Source organism: Heteronotia binoei, chromosome 6, assembly GCF_032191835.1.
Source record: "Heteronotia binoei isolate CCM8104 ecotype False Entrance Well chromosome 6, APGP_CSIRO_Hbin_v1, whole genome shotgun sequence".
NCBI lineage: Eukaryota > Metazoa > Chordata > Lepidosauria > Squamata > Gekkonidae > Heteronotia > Heteronotia binoei.
This window is the reverse complement of record NC_083228.1, coordinates 62,865,548-62,884,975: the sequence shown is the minus strand read 5'-3', so window position 1 is coordinate 62,884,975 and position 19,428 is coordinate 62,865,548. Positions and strand designations below refer to the sequence as shown.

The 19,428-nt window shown below is 40.7% G+C and overlaps 1 protein-coding gene across 27 annotated transcripts in view; it reads right to left on the bottom strand.

Moving 5' to 3' along the window:
- The window catches only part of ABLIM1 (actin binding LIM protein 1), a 350,053-nt gene that overhangs the window by 138,936 nt on the left and 191,689 nt on the right, over nt 1-19,428 (bottom strand). For all 27 annotated transcript variants that reach the window (XM_060241593.1, XM_060241591.1, XM_060241590.1 and 24 more), the window contains 2 exons: nt 9,961-10,144; nt 8,207-8,316 (listed from right to left, as the gene is read on the bottom strand). In XM_060241593.1, the coding sequence (XP_060097576.1) occupies nt 8,207-8,316; nt 9,961-10,144 (294 nt within the window). The remainder of the gene's footprint in view (nt 1-8,206; nt 8,317-9,960; nt 10,145-19,428) is intronic.

The following is a 19,428-nucleotide window of genomic DNA, read 5'->3' as shown; positions in this document are numbered from 1 at the left end:
TCCCATGGTATCAGCAAAAACAGACACACAGTTGTCAGTTTGCTGAGTGGCTTTAGGTTGTATACTTCAAAACTTAGCATAGTGAAAATTCCTCCCTCCCTTCTAGAAATAAACATACACATCTAAAACTGGAAAAAGTGAAAGATAGTCAACAAAAACCATAAGAACGTATACATGATTATACAAAACAACAATATTGTACAGAATTCTTTTTATCACACAAAAATAATCTGTGATATAGATCCACTGTATACTTCCAAACTGATTGTTGTGAGTTCATGTGTAGTGTACATAGTAGAGATGGGCACAAATTGCATTTTTGTAGTGTGGTTTGTGACTGAACCACAAATACATACAAAGCAGGAGGCTGATTTGCAAATCAACCCAGGTGGTATCAGTTTGTGAGCCATTTAAAATTTAAATCCCTGCTTTCTGCTCCCTATGGTTTTTTGTGGGAAGCAGAAAGTTGGAGGGTAAAATGACTGCCGCTCAGCTGTTTGGTTTAAAAGGATCCCTGCTTTCTGCTCCCCACGATTTTCTGTTCCCTTCAGCATTCTGCTCCCCACTGGGAGTTATTTAAACAGCTGCTTTTCATGAAGACCAGAAAGCAGGGTTTAAACCCCTGCTTTCAACTTTGCATTAATCACCAAGAACTGTAACAAAATTCAAGAAAGTTCATGGTGGTTCTTCAGTTCATGAACACTGCTTTGTGAACCACAAACCAGTCAAAATCCATGATGAACTTTAGTTCATCAGCTGGTTTGTGCCCATCCCTAGTACAGTTTGATAACCAAACAAGCCAGACAGAGTAATTGTTTTGCCTCCAGAGGTCACTGTACCTAGGAAGCATAATGCTGAACAAATGGTAGGGAAAAGCAGAGAAGCTTCGGTGGCCTGTAGCAGGGTCACATTTAAGAACAAGCCTAGTTATATTTTACAGGAACAACCTTGAGAGGGATGTTTGTGATAACTTACCTGCTCCCTCCACAGACATCTTGAAATTAATGATTTCTGCTTTTGTAGCACCCTGTGGTTTGTTGCTGTATATGAGCAACACACTATAGTTAGTTCTCTTCCCTCCAATATAAGGTTAATCCAGGTTTGGTTCAAACACAGCAACAAACTATGGTTTATCAGAAAAGTAGAAGTGGTTAGTTTCCAAGACACACATGACATGAGAAAAGGAAAGAGAGTACAAGCCTCAACATCTATTACCTGAAGAATCAATTATATAGTGATAAATCATGCTTTGTTTTTTTGTTGCCTGTATGTTTGGAAGCTAAAGTCATGGTTTGCTTTTGAACTACTTAAAAATATAATTTGATGTGATATCTAATTGAGCCAATGTGACATTAAAAAATGCAACTTGAAAAAAAAAGCCTGTTGAAATGTAACAGATTCTGGTCCTGAGTTTTGCCTCATTCCATGCTCTAGACTAAAGTGCAAAAGTAAACCCTTTTATGGATCAAGATTTAGCGGTGCTAATGCCCCAGAGTCCAAAAGATCCAAAGCACCAACCACTAGTCATTATATTCTTAAGGAACACATATCTAGGTTTTGTTTTCTTTGCTCAGATAAGAAGGGAGTGGATAAGGTACTACTAGGTAGTGATTAATAAGACTACCACTTCCTGAATTTCATATTTTTGAAGAAGTTTTGTTTAAAAACTTCTTAGGGTATTATTCTACTATTGGACTTGGAGAACAATCCAATGATGTCTGATCTCAACTAACAGCAATGAGATCTATCTGCCCAGGAATACCTAACCACTGAAAGGTTTCAAAGCATGTACTATCTAGCTAACTTTCCCCGTCATTTGATTTGTTTGAGATTGATCCTGTATTTGGCACTGTCAGCCTTTTTTCAGTTCTTCCCAAACAGGGAAGTGTACATAACTTCTGAAACTGGATGTGAGATGTGTCATGACAGTGCATGATACCAGTACTTAAAAATATAATTTATGATACTAGTACTTAAAAATACTAGCTCAAAAAATATAATATGCATTCTTGGCTGTAAATCAGTTATTTCAATCATTCTTTGACAAAGCATGCCATCAGACCATGACAGAGTCTTTTACCTTTTCTGAATCCTTTTGTTTCTGGAATGTGACATAGGCAAGCTGTTTTCCTTGGGCAGATATTTGATAATACAGTTTTCAGGAAATATTCAACATGGAGGCAATGCAACAGCATTGTAAGAGCAAACATGAAGAGTGCCAACAACTATTCTTGAAGGAACTTTTTTGTTAGGGTGTGGTGTGAGAGCAGAGAAAGAAACTATGTGGCTAGAAGATAAAGAGAGTTAAAGAGATCCTGGGTGTGTCATCATTGCGGGCAAAATTAAAATCTCAACCCAAAAAACTGCAATTGAGGATTTAGAATTTCCCAGAAGAGATTGCTTAAACTGCTACAACTGTTTCAAAATACATACATAACAGAAATATTTCAGAAGACTGCAATGGTAAATCTCAAAACTGAAGAAAATAGAAATTGTGAACAGTTACCCAGTGGCAGAAGTGGACCTAATAACTACTTCCGAAACACTGTCTTGTTCTCAGACAAATAGTACAAATTTTAACACCACAGCATTAAGCATATTTGGTGCTATCAAACCTTACCTCTTTAAAATAAAACGGTTAAGTTAGCAAACCATATCCAACACATTCTGTAGGTAGATTTAACATCCCTGTTAAACAAGTAAAAATACTGCATAGGTACTATAGAAAGAGTTGGGAAAAGAGGAGACAACCTTTCCATTTGTAGCATATATTGTTATTTTGCCCATTCCACCAGTAACCAAGAAGAAATTTCTAGAATTTGTTCTCAGACATTTGAGGAAACTTGAGCAGAAAGATGTAGAAAGAAGCTGAGGTAGCAGCCTAGAAGCAAAATAACTAAGGCCTTAATTCAAGCTACATGACTAGGTGGATCACTGTGCTCTTTAGCGACGAAAAACATCTATTTCTGCTTCACTGACTATGCTAAAGCCTTTGATTGTGTGGATCACAACAAACTGTGGCAAGTCCTTAAAGAGATGGGAGTACCCGACCACCTCACATGTCTCCTGAGAAACCCGTACAAGGGTCAAGAAGCAACTGTCAGAACAGGATATGGAACAACTGATTGGTTTAGAATAGGAAAAGGAGTTTGACAAGGATGTATACTGTCACCCTGCTTATTTAATTTATATGCAGAATACATCATACAGAATGCCAGCCTGGATGAAGCAAAGCTGGAATTAAGATTGCCGGGAAAAACATCAACAACCTCAGATATGCAGACGAAACCACTCTAATGGCAGAAAGTGAAGAGAACCTAAAGAACCTCTTGTTGAAGGTGAAAGAGGAGAGCACAAAAGTAGGGCTGAAACTCAACATCAAAAAGCCTAAGATCATGGCATCCAGCCCAAGCAAATAGAAGGGGAAGACATGGAAGTAGTGACAGACTTCACATTCCTGGGATCCAAGATCACTGCAGATGGTGACTGTAGCCATGAAATTAAAAGACGTTTGCTCCTTGGGAGGACTGCTATGGCAAACCTAGGTCGTATAATAAAAAGTAGACATATCACCCTGCCAACAAAAGTCCATATAGTCAAAGCAATGGTATTTCCAGTAGTAATGTATGGCTGTGAGAGCTGGACCATAAGGAAGGCTGAGCACAGAAGAATAGATGCTTTCAAGCTGTGGTGCTGGAGAAGACTCTTGAGAGTTCCTTGGACTGCAAGAAGATAGAATCAGTAAGTCCTAAGGGAAATCAACCCTGGCTGTTCCCTGGAAGGTCAGATGCTGAAGCAGAAGCTCAAATACTTTGGCCACCAAATAAGAAGGGAGTACTCACTGGAGAAGATTTTGATGCTGGGAAAGACAGAAGGTAAAAGAAGAAGAGGACTGCAAAAGATGAGATGGCTGGACAGCACTACTGATTAACATGAATTTGAGCAGACTTAGGAGGATGGTGGAAGACAGGACGGCCTGTCGTGACTTGGTCCATGAGGTCACAAAGAGTCAGACTCAACTGTGTGACTGAATAACAAAGGGATAGTATACAGGAGATAAACTGGCATTTCGACTGTGTTCAACAGAAGCAGTTTCTGTGCAGACTTAACATGAGAAAAGGGCTATTATACATTTTCTAAAGGGCAAGAGAGCTGTTTTAGGAGATTTACACTCCTTGTTTCAGAGAAGAAAAGAGACATCTTTCCAGTCACAGATTGTTGCCAGGTAAGAGTAATGTTTTGGAGCTCTGCCAATGTTTTGGAACTCCAAACTGGGCTTTGCTTTTATGCTTTTACAAAGCCAGGTTTCCATTTCAATCTAAGCAGACTGGGACAGTTACAAAGTTGATCCAAATCCTGGACTGATCACCAATGACTAGATCTTCTTTAGAAAGTCACAAAGGCAGGTCCTCAGAGTTGCAGGCAGAAACAATGCAGCATTCACATCAATACAGTGTTTTCACAGCTGAGAGGAAAGGAAGCATTTCACAAAAGGTTTGTCACTTGCATCGGTGCACATGTCCCTAAACAAAATTTCAAAGACGACACAGTAGCTTCTGCAAATATGAATTCTGATATCATTCTTTTCACTTCATTATGAAATTTTGAATTCACTTCCAAAGATCATAGAGCTGATGAGTTATATAGGACCTGGGAAACCAACTCCCCAGGTGCCACCAACCAGGTGCTAGATGTTCATACTATGTGACTACTGAAAAGATTCTTGAGGAATTGGGTAAAAGTTGCTTGATTCTACAACAGCTACTGAACCTTTCAGCTCTTAATATTACAGTCATTTAAATTGCTTATAGAGTAAGCTCAGGCAGAAACAGTGAAATACCAAGGTGGAAATACATACGCATGTTACTACAAGTGTTCATCTGTGTCATATTTTTGAACATATGTTGAACTTTCAGAACATGTCTAGATGGCTATTCTTTTGCTCCTACTTTGAGATATTATTTGGTGACAGCAGGGGGACAGCAGTTGCACACATTTGTTTCTCAATATGTCACATCTATTTCCATGTCTGTGTGGCTACATTACAGGAATGTGTGAATCTGATTCCCAGAAGTGGTGGTAATACCTTTGTCCCATCTACTAACAACACAACATTACTTTTGTAACTAGAACACAGCTTCAGGCTTCTTTTCAGTGACTATCTCTTAAAAATATGCAGCAAATGAAAATATTTCTATCTATTCTTTCTGGAATGCAAGTAGGTCATTTAAGGACCAATCCTAAACAGGTAATCGAGTCCCATTTAATTCATTGGGGTTTACTCTTGTGAAAGAAGCTTGTAGCCTTATAGTCTGACACTTTCTTTTCACTCAGACTTCCAGAAGGAATCAGAGACTCCACCGGTGTTTAAAAGCAAATACTTGGCTTACATTCATAGCAAATATTTCTTGCAGTAGATTTGTTATAGTTGCTACAAAACTCAGCTGCATCAGGGATACATTTTTGTTAAAAGGTTTTTGTTGATCCTACTGGGAGATTATATAATCTGTCAAAATCATGTTTCTGTTCTGTGTCTGTACACTGTCTAGTAGAATGACCCTGTAGAATATTGATACAGTTTGTAACCATGGATGTATTAGGACAATAGCAACTACCCACCAATTGCAGTACCAGATCATATATAACCATTTTCCAGATTTTATTTTTCTCTGAATGTCCCCAAACTTTCTCACAGTTTGCAGACAGTTAACTTCAGACGGCCTGTTTTCACCAAGTTTTCTTTCTTTCTTTTTAAAAACCTTATCAGGCTAGATGTAACGTAAAATTTGGAACATTTGGAAGTAAACATGACTACATTATGAATGAAGACTGATCCCTTTTGTTTGGCATGAAAATTCAGGAAAGTAAATCGGAAGAGGTAAACTGAGACAGGATGGATGTTTGGAGGCAGGGCTTCCTTCCAAAAGCATAAGCAGTGTTGCAGAAATACATTAATGATATAAAAAGATAAAAGGTAGTTGTATGAATCTGCAGAACCAGACAAAAGCAGATGACAACTTACAGAAGAACCTTTCCTTCTGATTATACCACTAATGTCTGCAGTGTCATCAAAGTTATTCAACCTGTTTAGTCTTTATACTTGAAATGAATATTTTAAATCTTACAAAGATACTACCATTCTTTTGATAGAAAAAAATACTAACCTATATAAGAAAGCTTCTGGGCAGATGCTAGATTTCCATTTCATATAGAATCAACAACTAAAGTGATCTTTCTATCTCCATTTGCCTTACTTAAATAAGTTTTCTTGCTAATCTACTTAAAGAGTATTTAACCAAGTAACAGACACCTGATAAAAGAGATTTACTTTTGAACAGAACAGAATTACAAAACAGGACTTCAAAGCAGGGGAAGATTGATGATGACTGTGCCTTGCTGCTTCAGAAAGAAGCAACAGATCTGGAATATTTCACACTAATTAAAATTTACCTGTCAGAACAGGGAAGTAGGATGAATCACAGAAAGGAAGCTCGGGAGATCCATCATATAAGAAAAAAAAAACTTTTGTCAGTTACCAGTTTCCTGGCATTTGTTAACTGAACTTTATTCTCTTGCTTGATTTATCAACATCTGCTCAAGAAAACTCACATGTTCCAATTAACTTATACATCTGCTGCAACACTGATAAAAGATTACTAAAACCAGAATCAGAAATTTTACATCCATGTGCTTTCTCACACATAGATATCACTGAAGTGCATCTCCAAAGTGTTTTGCAAATACATACCTGAACTATGGAAAGGAAAGGTCTCCTGTGCAAGCACCAGTCGTTTCAGACTCTGAGGTGACGTTGCTTTCACATTTTCACAGCAGACTTTTTATGGGGTGGTTTGCCATTGCCTTCCCCAGTCATCTACACTTCCCCCCCAGCAAGCTGGGTACTCATTTTACCGACCTTGGAAGGATGGAAGGCTGAGTCAACCTTGAGCCAGCTACCTAAAAACCCAGCTTCCGCCGGTGATCGAACGCAGGTCGTGAGCAGAGCTTAGGACTGCAGTACTGCAGCTTTAACACTCTGCGCCACGGTGGTCATACCTGAGCTAAAGCACTGCCTTTTTATTTTGACTCTATATCTGCTCACACAACAATCATTAGGAAATTTCCCAACAGTGTGCAAGAGCCACAAAGTTCAAAGTTTTCCAATTTTTAGCTCAGAGGTTTTTTCGCATCAAAAATCTGACCTTATTTCAGCCCTTTGAAAAAGAAAATTACACCTTAAATATACAACATACAATCTCTTTGTAATTCTGGAAGCTGTTAAATTTATTGTTCCAAATTCAGGGCTGGACTCTAGGAATGTTTAAACATCAGTGAATAAACACTCCTATTTCATGTACATAAATACAATTGTGCAATTTCTGCCAACTATAAAAATATGGAATTTAATTCAGTCCTTCAAAATATCTTGCACTGTCAAGAAGGGGGAAGGAGATGATCCATTTTCTCTATACCAAAACTTAACAGCTTTGAGAGATTAAGTAAAATGACAGGTAGCATGAATGGACTGCTTGTGCTTACAAATGGTATCTAAGGTGCAACTGTAACTCCTTTCCTCTATGTTTTATTATTCTTTTGCTATCTACACTAGCTCAAGGCAATCAAAATCTCAGGAGACACAAGTAAATACTATAAAAACACATTTAAAGACATACAAATGTTCAGAGAAAATAAACTTTACAAAAAAGCAAGGGGTGCATTGCTTATCATAGGGGTTTTTTTAATGGAAGTTTTCCATCAAAATAAAGAATATCAAGATCTGAAATTAATTATTGCTTTTCATATCAGATAATTGTTAGATAATTACTGAAGATTAATGTTTAAGTTTCCCATGTTATTTTAAGTGGAATTCTAGTATTGTCTGCTATTTTCAACAGGCCCAAACCAGACTTGATAGCATCTGTACTTCTAAACCAAGATTCTGATAAAAATAATTCACCCTTTTAATTCATCCTTTTAATGCACAGAAAAAGTTCAGAAGGTAAAAACATAAAATACTTTTCCTGTAAACAATTTTTAAAAGACTTTTTGGGAAAGGGGAGTCTTAGCTGTAAACATTGTATAGATTTCTAGAATGCCCAACAAAGAAATCAGCCCTGCTAAGGCTAGAATAAACAAATTGCGCTGAAAGAAAAGCAAATTCAAGATTTTACTTTATTTAGAATCTTAAAGATTATATAGTACTTACTGCTGGAATTGGAGAGTTCTTTTGGACTGGATGACATTGGCTGAGCACACATTTGACAGAGACAGTCTCTTCCATTAAAGGTAACCCGGTCCCCTGGAGGGAAAGGACGTCTGCAGAGCAGAAGAACAAAAGGATTTTAATTCAAGGTTATCCCTGCGGTTTCATTCTCTCTGTCTCCCATCTTCCTTCAGCTGCTGCCTCTGGTGCAAATCAATATCTTGCGGGAACTTGAGCCAAAAATGTTCAAAATGTAGCACCAGCAAAGCCAGACATCTGGAGGAAACCCAAAGACTAAAAGCACCTTGGTTAGGAAAAAAGCCAAAACTAAACTAGACTTACTGATAACTTGGCTTCAAGAAGATATCCTAGAAGCAGTATGGAGATTTCTTTTAAGGCCAAATGTACAGGAAGATTTTCATTTTGGAGAGGGCTCCCCTACTAGTGCATGTTATGACAACTAATTTAGCTACAAAAAGCAGCCATGGTGACTTTCAATATGGATCAAGCCTGTGTCACTGGAGCAGGTTTAACTCTCCCTTCAATGTGTTTCTCCACTAGAAACTTCCAACATCTGCCAGCCCAGTTTCTTATAGCTCTGGTAAGGAAAAGGAGGGCATTTTTACTGTGTTTGGCTTTTTCTGTACCAGGACTTAAAGCAGCTGAGATAGAGATGAAGTTTTAAGTGGGGACATACTGTGGGGCAAAGAGTTACCTAACTTGTCCATGGCCACACCCTGCCCCCCAACCATACCTCATTCATGGAGCCTTTCTGAAAGCTAGTTTACCACAGGAGGGAAGCATTTCACAGATCCTCAATGTTGCATACTACCGCTAATCACTATTTTGGCATTTGGGAACAGCAAACTTACCTCCAGTTTTGCAGGAGTTAACTGCTAATCAGATAACTCTTCATCAACAAACAACATGAACACACAATATAGATTGGGGTAATTTCTAACCCCCTTGTGAAGAAATGCATTGTTTCCTGGGAGGTTTGGAATGAGCCAGACCTCCACTGTGCATTTTAAAAGCGTTTTCCCCCTCAGAGCAGAGAACAGGCAGGAAGAAGGGAAGTCAGTGCAACTGCTTTCCAGGTGTACCTCAGCTCACCTTCATACACATGCTAGTAGATCTAGCAAAAGATATAATGGGTGGATCAAGCTCTTCCCCTTCTAGAGATCTGGAGGACTTTAGGCTAGAACGGATCCACAAAGAAGCTCATGGAAACACTTCTCTGACCTGGTCTGACCTGGTCAGGAAGTGAAGAAAGGAGAGGTGGTAAAAACTCCTTACAGCAGGAAGGAAGTCTCTTTTTCTTGGATGCTGAGGCCATGAGAGCAGGAGGCACCCATTGACCATGTGCTCAACTAAAGAACTGGAGCATGTTTCAAGGTAATGTGGACGCTGCAGAGATCTAGAACTCATAAGCTAAAGAACATGTCCTAGATTTCAACATCCAATAGGATATGTAAGGAAAGAGGGATAGAGGATTGCATTTTTACCCATTTCATTTGTATCTCCTGCTCAATCAGGTGCTGTGCTAAAAGGATGCTTGTGAACATTTTCTTTTTAATAAATGCTTTACAACTTTTGATGCTGGCAGTGGTTCTCTGCACCACATTGACCTCCACCATCTTAGACATGGTATTTTAAAACGAGTGCCAGGGGAAGGCAGGTAGTTGGCAAGTGGCTATTCCTCCAGGGTGCACCCAGCAGTAACCTGTCCCTGTGGTGAGAAACATCAATTTACTTACTTGCACACAGTGCAGGCAAAGCAGTTGGGATGATAGGTCTTCCCAAGGGCTGTCACAACTTCTCCCTCCACAAACTCTCCACAGCCATTGCACCGGGTTCCGTACATCCGTTGGTAATCCACAGTACAGAGGTATTCCCCATTCTTAATAAAAAAGCCACCTTGAGCCAAGTCACACCCGCATACTAGGAAAAGAAAGCCACCAAGAGGAAATATCAGTTAAGCAAAGCTCAAAAGAAAATTACAGGGTCAAAAAATATGGCACTACAGGTACAGGGGAATTTGATTAAGGTGATCACAGTTTGATCAAGAGCATACCAGAATGCCAACTCCAGCCCAGGTCAGCTAGAGTGCCAAGTGCTCCCACTAAGCCAACAAGCAATGATATCCTCTCTTCCCCCATCCATCTCATGCACTCCCTTTTTCTCTTATTTGCTCATCAATGCATGAGCACTGTATGCATTGCATGCTTTCATGTATGAGAGCAGAAAGGAAGAAGGGTGCACTGAAAGAGGAAGACCATACCCTGCTGTTGAATGTATAACCATATATTAGCAGTGCCTTGCTCAGCTCCATGGGCCTCTTGAATTGTATCCCCCTTCTTTTGCAGGCAAAAAACACATATAGCCTTGTCAGGCCTTGAATTCAGCAGGAGCTCACAGGAGCACAGCTCCTGAACCTTTCTGAGGGTTCCTCCTCCTCCTCTTACCCACCTACCTTGTCCATTGAATAGTAGGTGCAGCTGCATAACAATCTCTAGCCAGCCCAAGCAGGCCTCGCTTACCCGGGGCTTCCCTTTCTTGTGTCAGGTTGCTGTTGGCTGGGGGGAGGGTTGGCATATGCTAATGAGTTATGCTAATGAGCTTCACCACCTATTTTTCTACAAAACAACCCCTGAGCCTTGTTGACAACATTCAACAGCAGCCTGGATCCACTCCCACTGCACAACAGTCAGGTAGAAAATAAAAATCAGCCAATATCATTACACTATTTTTATATTTTGTTTTACTTTCAGGATTTGAGTCTACAATAAAACCTCATTATAATACTAACAGTAAAAATGACACTTCGACTTACAGCAACTGTAATTTTAGGCAAGATAGGGCCAGTTACCAGAATTCCGCCTTGTTGCTTTGGAATCTACTTTCAGGAAGAGCAAAAAGTAGCTCAAATTGATTGATCAGGCTTTTAAACATCCAACCCATCAGGAGTAGCCTCTCATATAGTACTTTTAGGACCTGAAGCATCCCACAGTCTGTGGCTCAGTTCAGATGTAAATGAACATTCAAATCCTGTTTTGCTTTAAATTTTGTCTTCAGTGCATTCATGCTTTCTCCTGAAGAGACCCTGCTGCAAGGACTATGCCAGGAATAAATCAGAATCCTGATTTATTCCTTTGCATAGTCCTTGCAGCAGTGTAATCTGGGATACTAGCAGGGTCTCTTCAGAAGAAAGCATGATGTCTAAGTTCTTATTTATTTATTGAAAACATTTTATGCCACTTTCCCAGGCTACATAGGTTCCCCAAGGCTATGAGCAACCAAAACCATTAAGACAAGCTTTCTAAATATATAATATGCTTCTGTCTGTATGAATAACAAAATTAAACCCAACAACTAAACAAAATACATAAACAATTAAAAGAAGTGCAAATAGAAAGGACAGTCAGTGAAGAAACATCAAACAAAACAGATAAGTCTTCATTTCCTGACAGAAGACAATGATCAAGAGCAACAGACAAATGTACCAGGGGAGGGAATTTCATAATTTTGGTGCCATGACCAAGAAGGCCCTTTCTCAGGCTGATATGCATCGAGCCTGACTTTCTGTTATGGCATCCAAAGAAGTGTTCTTGAAGATGACTGCAGCAGTTGGGTAAGTTCATCTGGGAGTAGGCAGTGCTTAAGGTGCTTTTGTACCAAGCTATATTATGGTTTTATAGCTCATTGCCAGCTCCCTGAATTAGGCCCAGAAGCTGACTGGAAGCCAAGGTAAGTGGAACAAGAATAAGAACATAAGAACTTAAGAGAAGCCATGTTGGATCAGGCCAATGGCCCATCCAGTCCAATACTCTGTGTCACACAGTGGCCAAATTTATATATATATATATATACACACACACACACACACACACACACACACACATACACACACACTGTGGCTAACAGCCACTGATGGACCTCTGCTCCATATTTTTATCCAATCCCCTCTTGAAGCTGGCTATGCTTATAGCCACCACCACCTCCTGTGGCAGTGAATTCCACATGTTACCCTTTGGGTGAAGAAGTACTTCCTTTTATCCGTTTTAACCTGACTGCTCAGCAATTTCATTGAATGCCCACGAGCTCTTGTATTGTGAGAAAGGGAGAAAAGTACTTCTTTCTCTACTTTCTCCATCCCAGGCATTATCTTGTAAACCTCTATCATGTCACCCCGCAGGCGACGTTTCTCCAAGCTAAAGAGCCCCAAGCATTTCAATCTTTCTTCAAAGGGAAAGTGTTCCAACCCTTTAATCATTCTAGTTGCCCTTTTCTGGACTTTCTCCAATGCTATAATATTCTTTTTGAGGTGCGGCGACCAGAACTGCACACAGTACTCCAAATGAGACCGCACCATCGATTTATACGGGGGCATTATGATACTGGCTGATTTGTTATTGATTCCCTTCCTAATAATTCTCAGCATGGCGTTGGCCTTTTTTATTGCAATCGCACACTGTCTTGACATTTTCAGTGAGTTATCTACCACGACCCCAAGATCTCTCTCTTGGTCAGTCTCTGCCACTTCACACCCCATCAACTTGTATTTGTAGTTGGGATTCTTGGCCCCAATGTGCATTACTTTGCACTTGGCCACATTGAGCCTCATCTGCCATGTTAACGCCCACTCACCCAGCCTCGACAGATCCCTTTGGAGTGCCTCACAATCCTCTCTGGTTCTCACCACCCTGAACAATTTAGTGTCATCTTTGGCCACTTCACTGCGCACTCCCAACTCCAAATCATTTATGTACAACTGAAAGAACTGAGTGATATGGTTCCTAAAACCTACTCCAGTTAACATTCTGGCTGCAGCACTCTATACCAGCTGTAGCTTCCGGATGCTTGTCAAGGGGCAGCCTCGCAGAACATTACATTAGTCTTACCTAGATGTTACCAGGGCATGTACCACAGTGCAAAGAGGTTTTTTTGCCCAGGAAAGGCTACAGCTGACTCACCATCTTAAACTGGTAAAAGCTACCTCTGGTTACTGCTGCCGCCTCTTATCCAACAGGAGGCCAAGATACAGTTACACCCCCAAGCAAGGAACCTGCTTCTTCGGGGGGAGTGCAACTTCATCCGGAGCAGAAGATACCTCAGTTCCTGGGTCAGTTCCTTTCACCTACCAGCAGCACCTTCATTTTGTCAGGTGTAAGCCAAAATGCCCTCAAAAGATGTTGGGAAATTGACAGGTGGGCAACTTTGGCTTAAAAAGGATCTAGAATCTATGTATACAGATTCCACTTCCAGAAATTATTGCTTAAATTTACCAAGGACACTAATTAAGTAAAACAATTAAAAATTATTGCAGAAAAATATAGAACACACACACATAAAAGATAATAGACTCATATAACATACATACAGACCTAATAAAAATAGAAAGAAATGTGTAGAGGTAACATAAGGATGGACAAACAGGGTGATAATTACTGATTGTAGTCTTCCAGGAAGGCTCCAATGACGACAAACAAGGACGATGGGGAAGGGGACCCTCAACTGGCCAAGAATCAGGGATGTATCTAAGCAGCAGGACTGGGGTACTGCTAGATGCACACCTGTGGGGAGCTGGGTCACAGGTTATAAGGACTACCTTGAGCCCTTAGGGGATGGGAGGTACAGGGGCGGATGACAGGTCGTCAGCTGGTACATGACCTCAGAAAAAGGGGAGGCTCCGCAATGACCATAAGGGCTGGCCTTATGCAGTAGCCAATAGCCAGTTTATTGGGGGCACCTGATTGGATGCCCATACCTGGCCAATGAGCAGACTTGGCCCTAGTTACCTGATTGGACTTCCAGGTAACAATGGGCCAAAGTGGAGGCTCCAGGATGACCATTAAGGGAAAGAATGGGTGAAATTATTGGGGTGGAGGTGATTAAAAGGCTATCAAAACTTATCTAAAAGGTGACAATAGATGGCCAAATTGCTACCTAAGGTAACACCCGATCTATACAAAGAAACTTGGCTCTGGGTGAAGATGCTCTTCCTCTTCTTCATTCCTCTACTGGCACCATCTTTTGTCTTGGGTTCCGTTGGACAAAGGCTTAGGCAGTCTAATAGGATCCATGCCTAAGATAAGCTTGATTGCCTTATGCATACGTGACATCTGTTGAGTACGTGACATCTGTTGAGTACGTGAGCCTCCCACTTCGCTGCAATGGAATCTGGCACTGCAGGAAGATAGCTGCTGGTGATGTTAGCCTTCCAATATGGATTCTATGGTCAAGGCTTGCCCGGACAGTTCCTGGCGGCACAACTTCTTCCGCTGCAATGGCCGAGATGGTGATTGCACTGGAAACCCATCTATTCTCCTGGTTAGCACTCCTCCAGAGACACGGAGTACTGCTGCAACATTGTGGCTGTTAGTACTCACATAAGTCCCTACATTCTGGTAGACAAAACCCACATTCTCCTCACAGCTGTGAGTTGAATCTCCAGGCACCCTGGCAACCAAACGGGTGACTACAATGTTCTGAAATTAGGGGTCTTTTTCTCACACAGGATTACATTAAAGCTTATCAACTCTCATCCATCCCAAAATCTCCCGCTCTTTACTGCTCCCCCCTCTCCTTATGACCATGGGGCAAGTAGTAAATCCATCGCTCCCTGCAAAGTGCTGGGCTGGCGATGGGGGCGGAGGGAGCGATCTGGCCGCTTGTCTCCCAGCCAGGCATGCTTGCCCCATGCTTGCGTGCCTGGCTGGAACACAAGCGGCCAGATCGCTCCCTGCAAAGTGCTGGGTTGGCGATGGGGGCGGAGGGAGCGATCTGGCCGCTTGTCTTCCAGCCAGGCACGCAAGCACGGGGCAAGCACGCCTGGCTGGGAGACAAGCGGCCAGATCGCTCCCTGCAAAGTGCTGGGTTGGCGATGGGGGCGGAGGGAGCGATCTGGCCGCTTGTCTTCCAGCCAGGCACGCAAGCGCGGGGCAAGCACGCCTGGCTGGGAGACAAGCGGCCAGATCGCTCCCTGCAAAGTGCTGGGTTGGCAATGGGGGCGGAGGGAGCGATCTCGCCGCTTGTCTCCTGGGGGCTGCAGGCCCCTCCCCCCCTCATCTTTTAGTATTCGGACCATAAGACGCATGCACTTCCCTCCCACTTTTTTGGGGGGGAAGTGCGTCTTATGGTCCGAAGAATACGGTATATACTTGCACACAAAAGCTTAAAGCTTGAATAAAATTTTGTTGGTCTTAAAGGTGCCACTGGACTCAAGTGTTGTTATGATTACCTGAGTGATTTGCATTCAGATGACAGAACAATCCGTAGTTAGTTGAATGAAACCATGGTTTTGCTGGACTTTTGAACCATGTCTGTGCCTCTTTAATGCTTTTTAATCATCTTCTAAAGGTCAGATCTCAACATTCTGACAAATGAAACTCTACGGCATACAGCTAGTTTGTCTGAACCACACATTTGAATCCAGGTCTGCACACTGTTCTACTCTCTTTCACAGCTATTTTGCCCTCTTCTCTCTCTCTCTCTCTTAGCAAACCAACTTTTTAAGCCAACATATTCCATCAAGGAATTCAGTTCTTAAGGTCTGTCAGCACTTTCTTATTAACAATTCAGCAATCCAATGAGGAAGTTATTGTAATTATCCTCTCAATTTGAAAGAAGAAGAGATGACAGCAAAGGGTAGAGATTGTTTCCTCCCTGTCACCCAACACTAGTCACCTCAAACCAAACCATGTTCTCCTTTTAAGTAATATAAATTGTTATATTCTGTTGAAAGACTAAGGCAACTGGCTGGCTAGAGTTGAAAACAGAATGCTGGACTAAATGAATCTGGCATTCTTATGAGTTTGGGGCTTAACTTTAAAATGACCTAATCCACTATCCACTCATTTCAGGAGATCTATTAAATTCTTAGCAGTGCAACTTCAGGAGCCAAATGCATAGAGGTCTTTTGTCCTCACCCTAAAACCGCTTCACAGTGATGGCAATGTCATCTCTAGTTATAATAAGATAATCTTGAACAAGGCAGGCATAGGAAGCTTAAAAATGTAACAGTACACCATGCACATTTTGTAGGACTTATTGGGCAAAATTTTGTATGTATTTCATTCTAAGAACAAAAATGTTCCCTGCTTATAATCATACCAGTTTATAATGGACAAAATAAGTTTTCTATCAACACATTTGGTACAAGAAGAATGTATTGTATTTGATTAGGCAAGGGCTGGCCAAACTGGCTTAATGTAAGAGCAACATAGAATAAACTTCAGATGTCTGAAAGCTGCAAGACATGAATGTCAGATGTTGGAGGGGGGGAAGGGAGGAAGGAAAGAAGGGAGGGAGGTGGTGGGAGGGAGTGGTGGAAAGAAAGCTACTTTAACATTAAATGTATTCTCCAAGCCTCTGGCTGGCTTGGCTTGGAGAAGTGATTTAAAAAGACAAAAGCCTTCTCCAAGCTGGCTGACAGGGTAGTGGGGGCTTCAGGAGCCACACAATATGTGCAAAAGAGACTCCCAAGCCATAGTCTGGCCACCCTGGACTAGACTTATGAAAACACAAATATTTACTGATGTCATGACTATTATCAGAACTGGAAAGCTAGATAACTGCTAATATTTTAAAAAAAATACTTTTTTCGTATATATTACTAGAATATAATCTGTATGCAACTGTCTCCATCCCTAGTTCTCATCAGATAATTTAGTATTATCAACATCATATTGTGGGGGAGAAAGTACTTGGGAGGACTACATTCAAGAAAAGTCTGAATCTACTAAAATTTCCTCATATTTTATAATACAATTGTAATAACCAAAATAATTAACTATTTTCTCTTCAAATTCTCTAATTATTTGGGAAGAATAACATGCAATCTAACCAAGTGAGATTTCACTAAAACCAATATACTCAGAAACTATTTCAATATTTCCTAAGGTTATGATATTTTTGTTCAAAATATATCATTATTTGACATACCCAAACAAAAACAGACATCAGGTGTGTTCTCAATATTAGAAATGTTTTTCTTTTTAAGCAGATATAAAAATGTCCATTATCCCTATATAATATTTTTCCTAGATGATGTTTGGGGGTTCTTTAAAAGAAAGGCACATGTTTGCATCAATAGACTCATTAAAGTATAGCTGCTTTAATGCAATAAATTTAGCATTAAATCTGAATTTCTGATCTGGTCATAATGTTCAAAAGAGCTACACTACAATCTTTTTTTTTAAATTTCTATATACCTATTTTCTCTCACTAGCTCTTTTGAACATTATGCCCGGAGGGATTTCAGTTACCAAGATATGGTTAATAAGAAATTTATTCACCCCAGCCAGAATGTTAATAGCTGTGGCATGGAGACAGGAAAAAACACCAGCTATTGAAAAATAGCTACGGAAAGTATGGCACACCTTGTTAATGGGGGAAATATCTGTATATAGGAAGGAAGTAATGGGATAGATATACGTAGGATAAGTTCGTACAAGTATGGTCTCCTTTTGTTTCTTTCTGGAATAGAAACAAAGAGGGTTGGCTGGATTTTGTTGGGTGATTGTTAGTCACCTTGGGGAGCACCACTTAGCACCCCCAGTTTGGGGGCTAGGACCCTGGCATGATCAGCCCCCAGTTGGCAACGCAGGGTGAAGAATGCAGACTGCCTTTTGGGTCTACCTGGTTAGATTGTACTCTTAAGCTGTATGGCTTGGTGGCTGGATCTCCACAGCATGACCTGCTTGCTGTGGTAGTCGGGTGCAAGCCTTGTTACATGGCTCAAGCCAGAGACAGGGTGGCTTTCCCATTATGCAGCAGGGGAGGGGTCAGGAATGACTCCTGTTCTTGACTGTGCCACATGTTAGTTTGACCTTGCCATTTAAAACAAGTTAAAGTTAAATAAAGTGGCCAATCATTTGTGATTGACTCTTTATTGTGAAGGGAGGGGGGAGATAATGAACCTTGTTTAGATTGCCAAATCTTATCTTACAGATATTGTATTATACGGTAGTATTATGCTGTCTCATATAGTGAATATTATTAAATACAAAATTTAAAAATCATGAATTTCTGAACAGTAATTTCTGTTTTGCCGCAAGGTGGCTGTTTCATATTCTGTTCACTCCCAGCCAGTCAGTCTTTAAGGTGCCAGTGGGGTTATTTTTTTTTTTTTAAGTCTGCTGTCAGACTCATGGCTGCTACTAATATGGATCAGGGGTCAAGTAATACATGGTTAGAAATGACAGAGGAGACTCCCAAGTGTCTCTCTAGTACAGCCTGCCAGCCTTAAAACACCCCCTCGTAAAAACTTCTGGCTCTAAATGCCTCAAATACTGATAAAAACTCAAATTGCTAAACTGGCATTAGATTACTTCCTCCAAGCTGATGGAATGGAAATGCTGAGTGGGTTTCCTCCTCCTTTGGCTTTCATATTGCTATGTATCCACTGTGGCAGGCTGATCTCCGATTAAAGCTATGAAGGGAGCTGAGGAAGGATGGAAGATGAAAGCAGTCCAAATTTAGACCCTCTCCAAGTTGGCAGATACTCACTAAACATAGATGTGAATCACATGTTCTCAATGAGTGACATTGGTTTCTCAAAGGTACAGTCCAGGGCCTTGCCTCAGCAGGATGCTGTTATAAATTTGGATGCTAAGTCCAAATATATATCAATGGAGGAATGAACTACAGCGATGAATGTGACTTCTTCCTACTTTATTATTCAGGCAAGAACTGGATTTTAACAGTTAAGTCCCACATTCAATTCATGCTGAGAGGGAGGTGTAGCTTTATAAATAGAAAAGATTTTACTATTCCATATATTAGAGTAGGTTAGCAGGAATAATTTCTTTCTAAATAAATGCATGTCCCATTTAAGGTGATTTCATGGCTGGCTGGGTGTTACTTTTGGAACTATGAATATTTCAGAAATGTTATGTGGTCTGGGAAGCTCACTGCCTCTTCCTCCTCCTCCTGTTCACCAACTGGGTAGGGCTTCTGACAGTATTAATCCTTTCCCATTACAGAAAAACACATCCCTTCTTTCCTCTGGGGTTTTGAACTGTCAAAATTCTTTAATTAGTGAAGATATGTAAGAAAACTGAGCTCAGTGCAACACAGGCTGTGGGAATCTCTTAAAGTAATGGGAATGTGATCTTGGACAGATGATATTCTAGCTTGTGGTATAGGGAGTGTGCTACTTTTTTGTATTCACCACTTAGTACTATCCATGTAGAACTGATCTGTTTGAAAGGATGCAACATAAT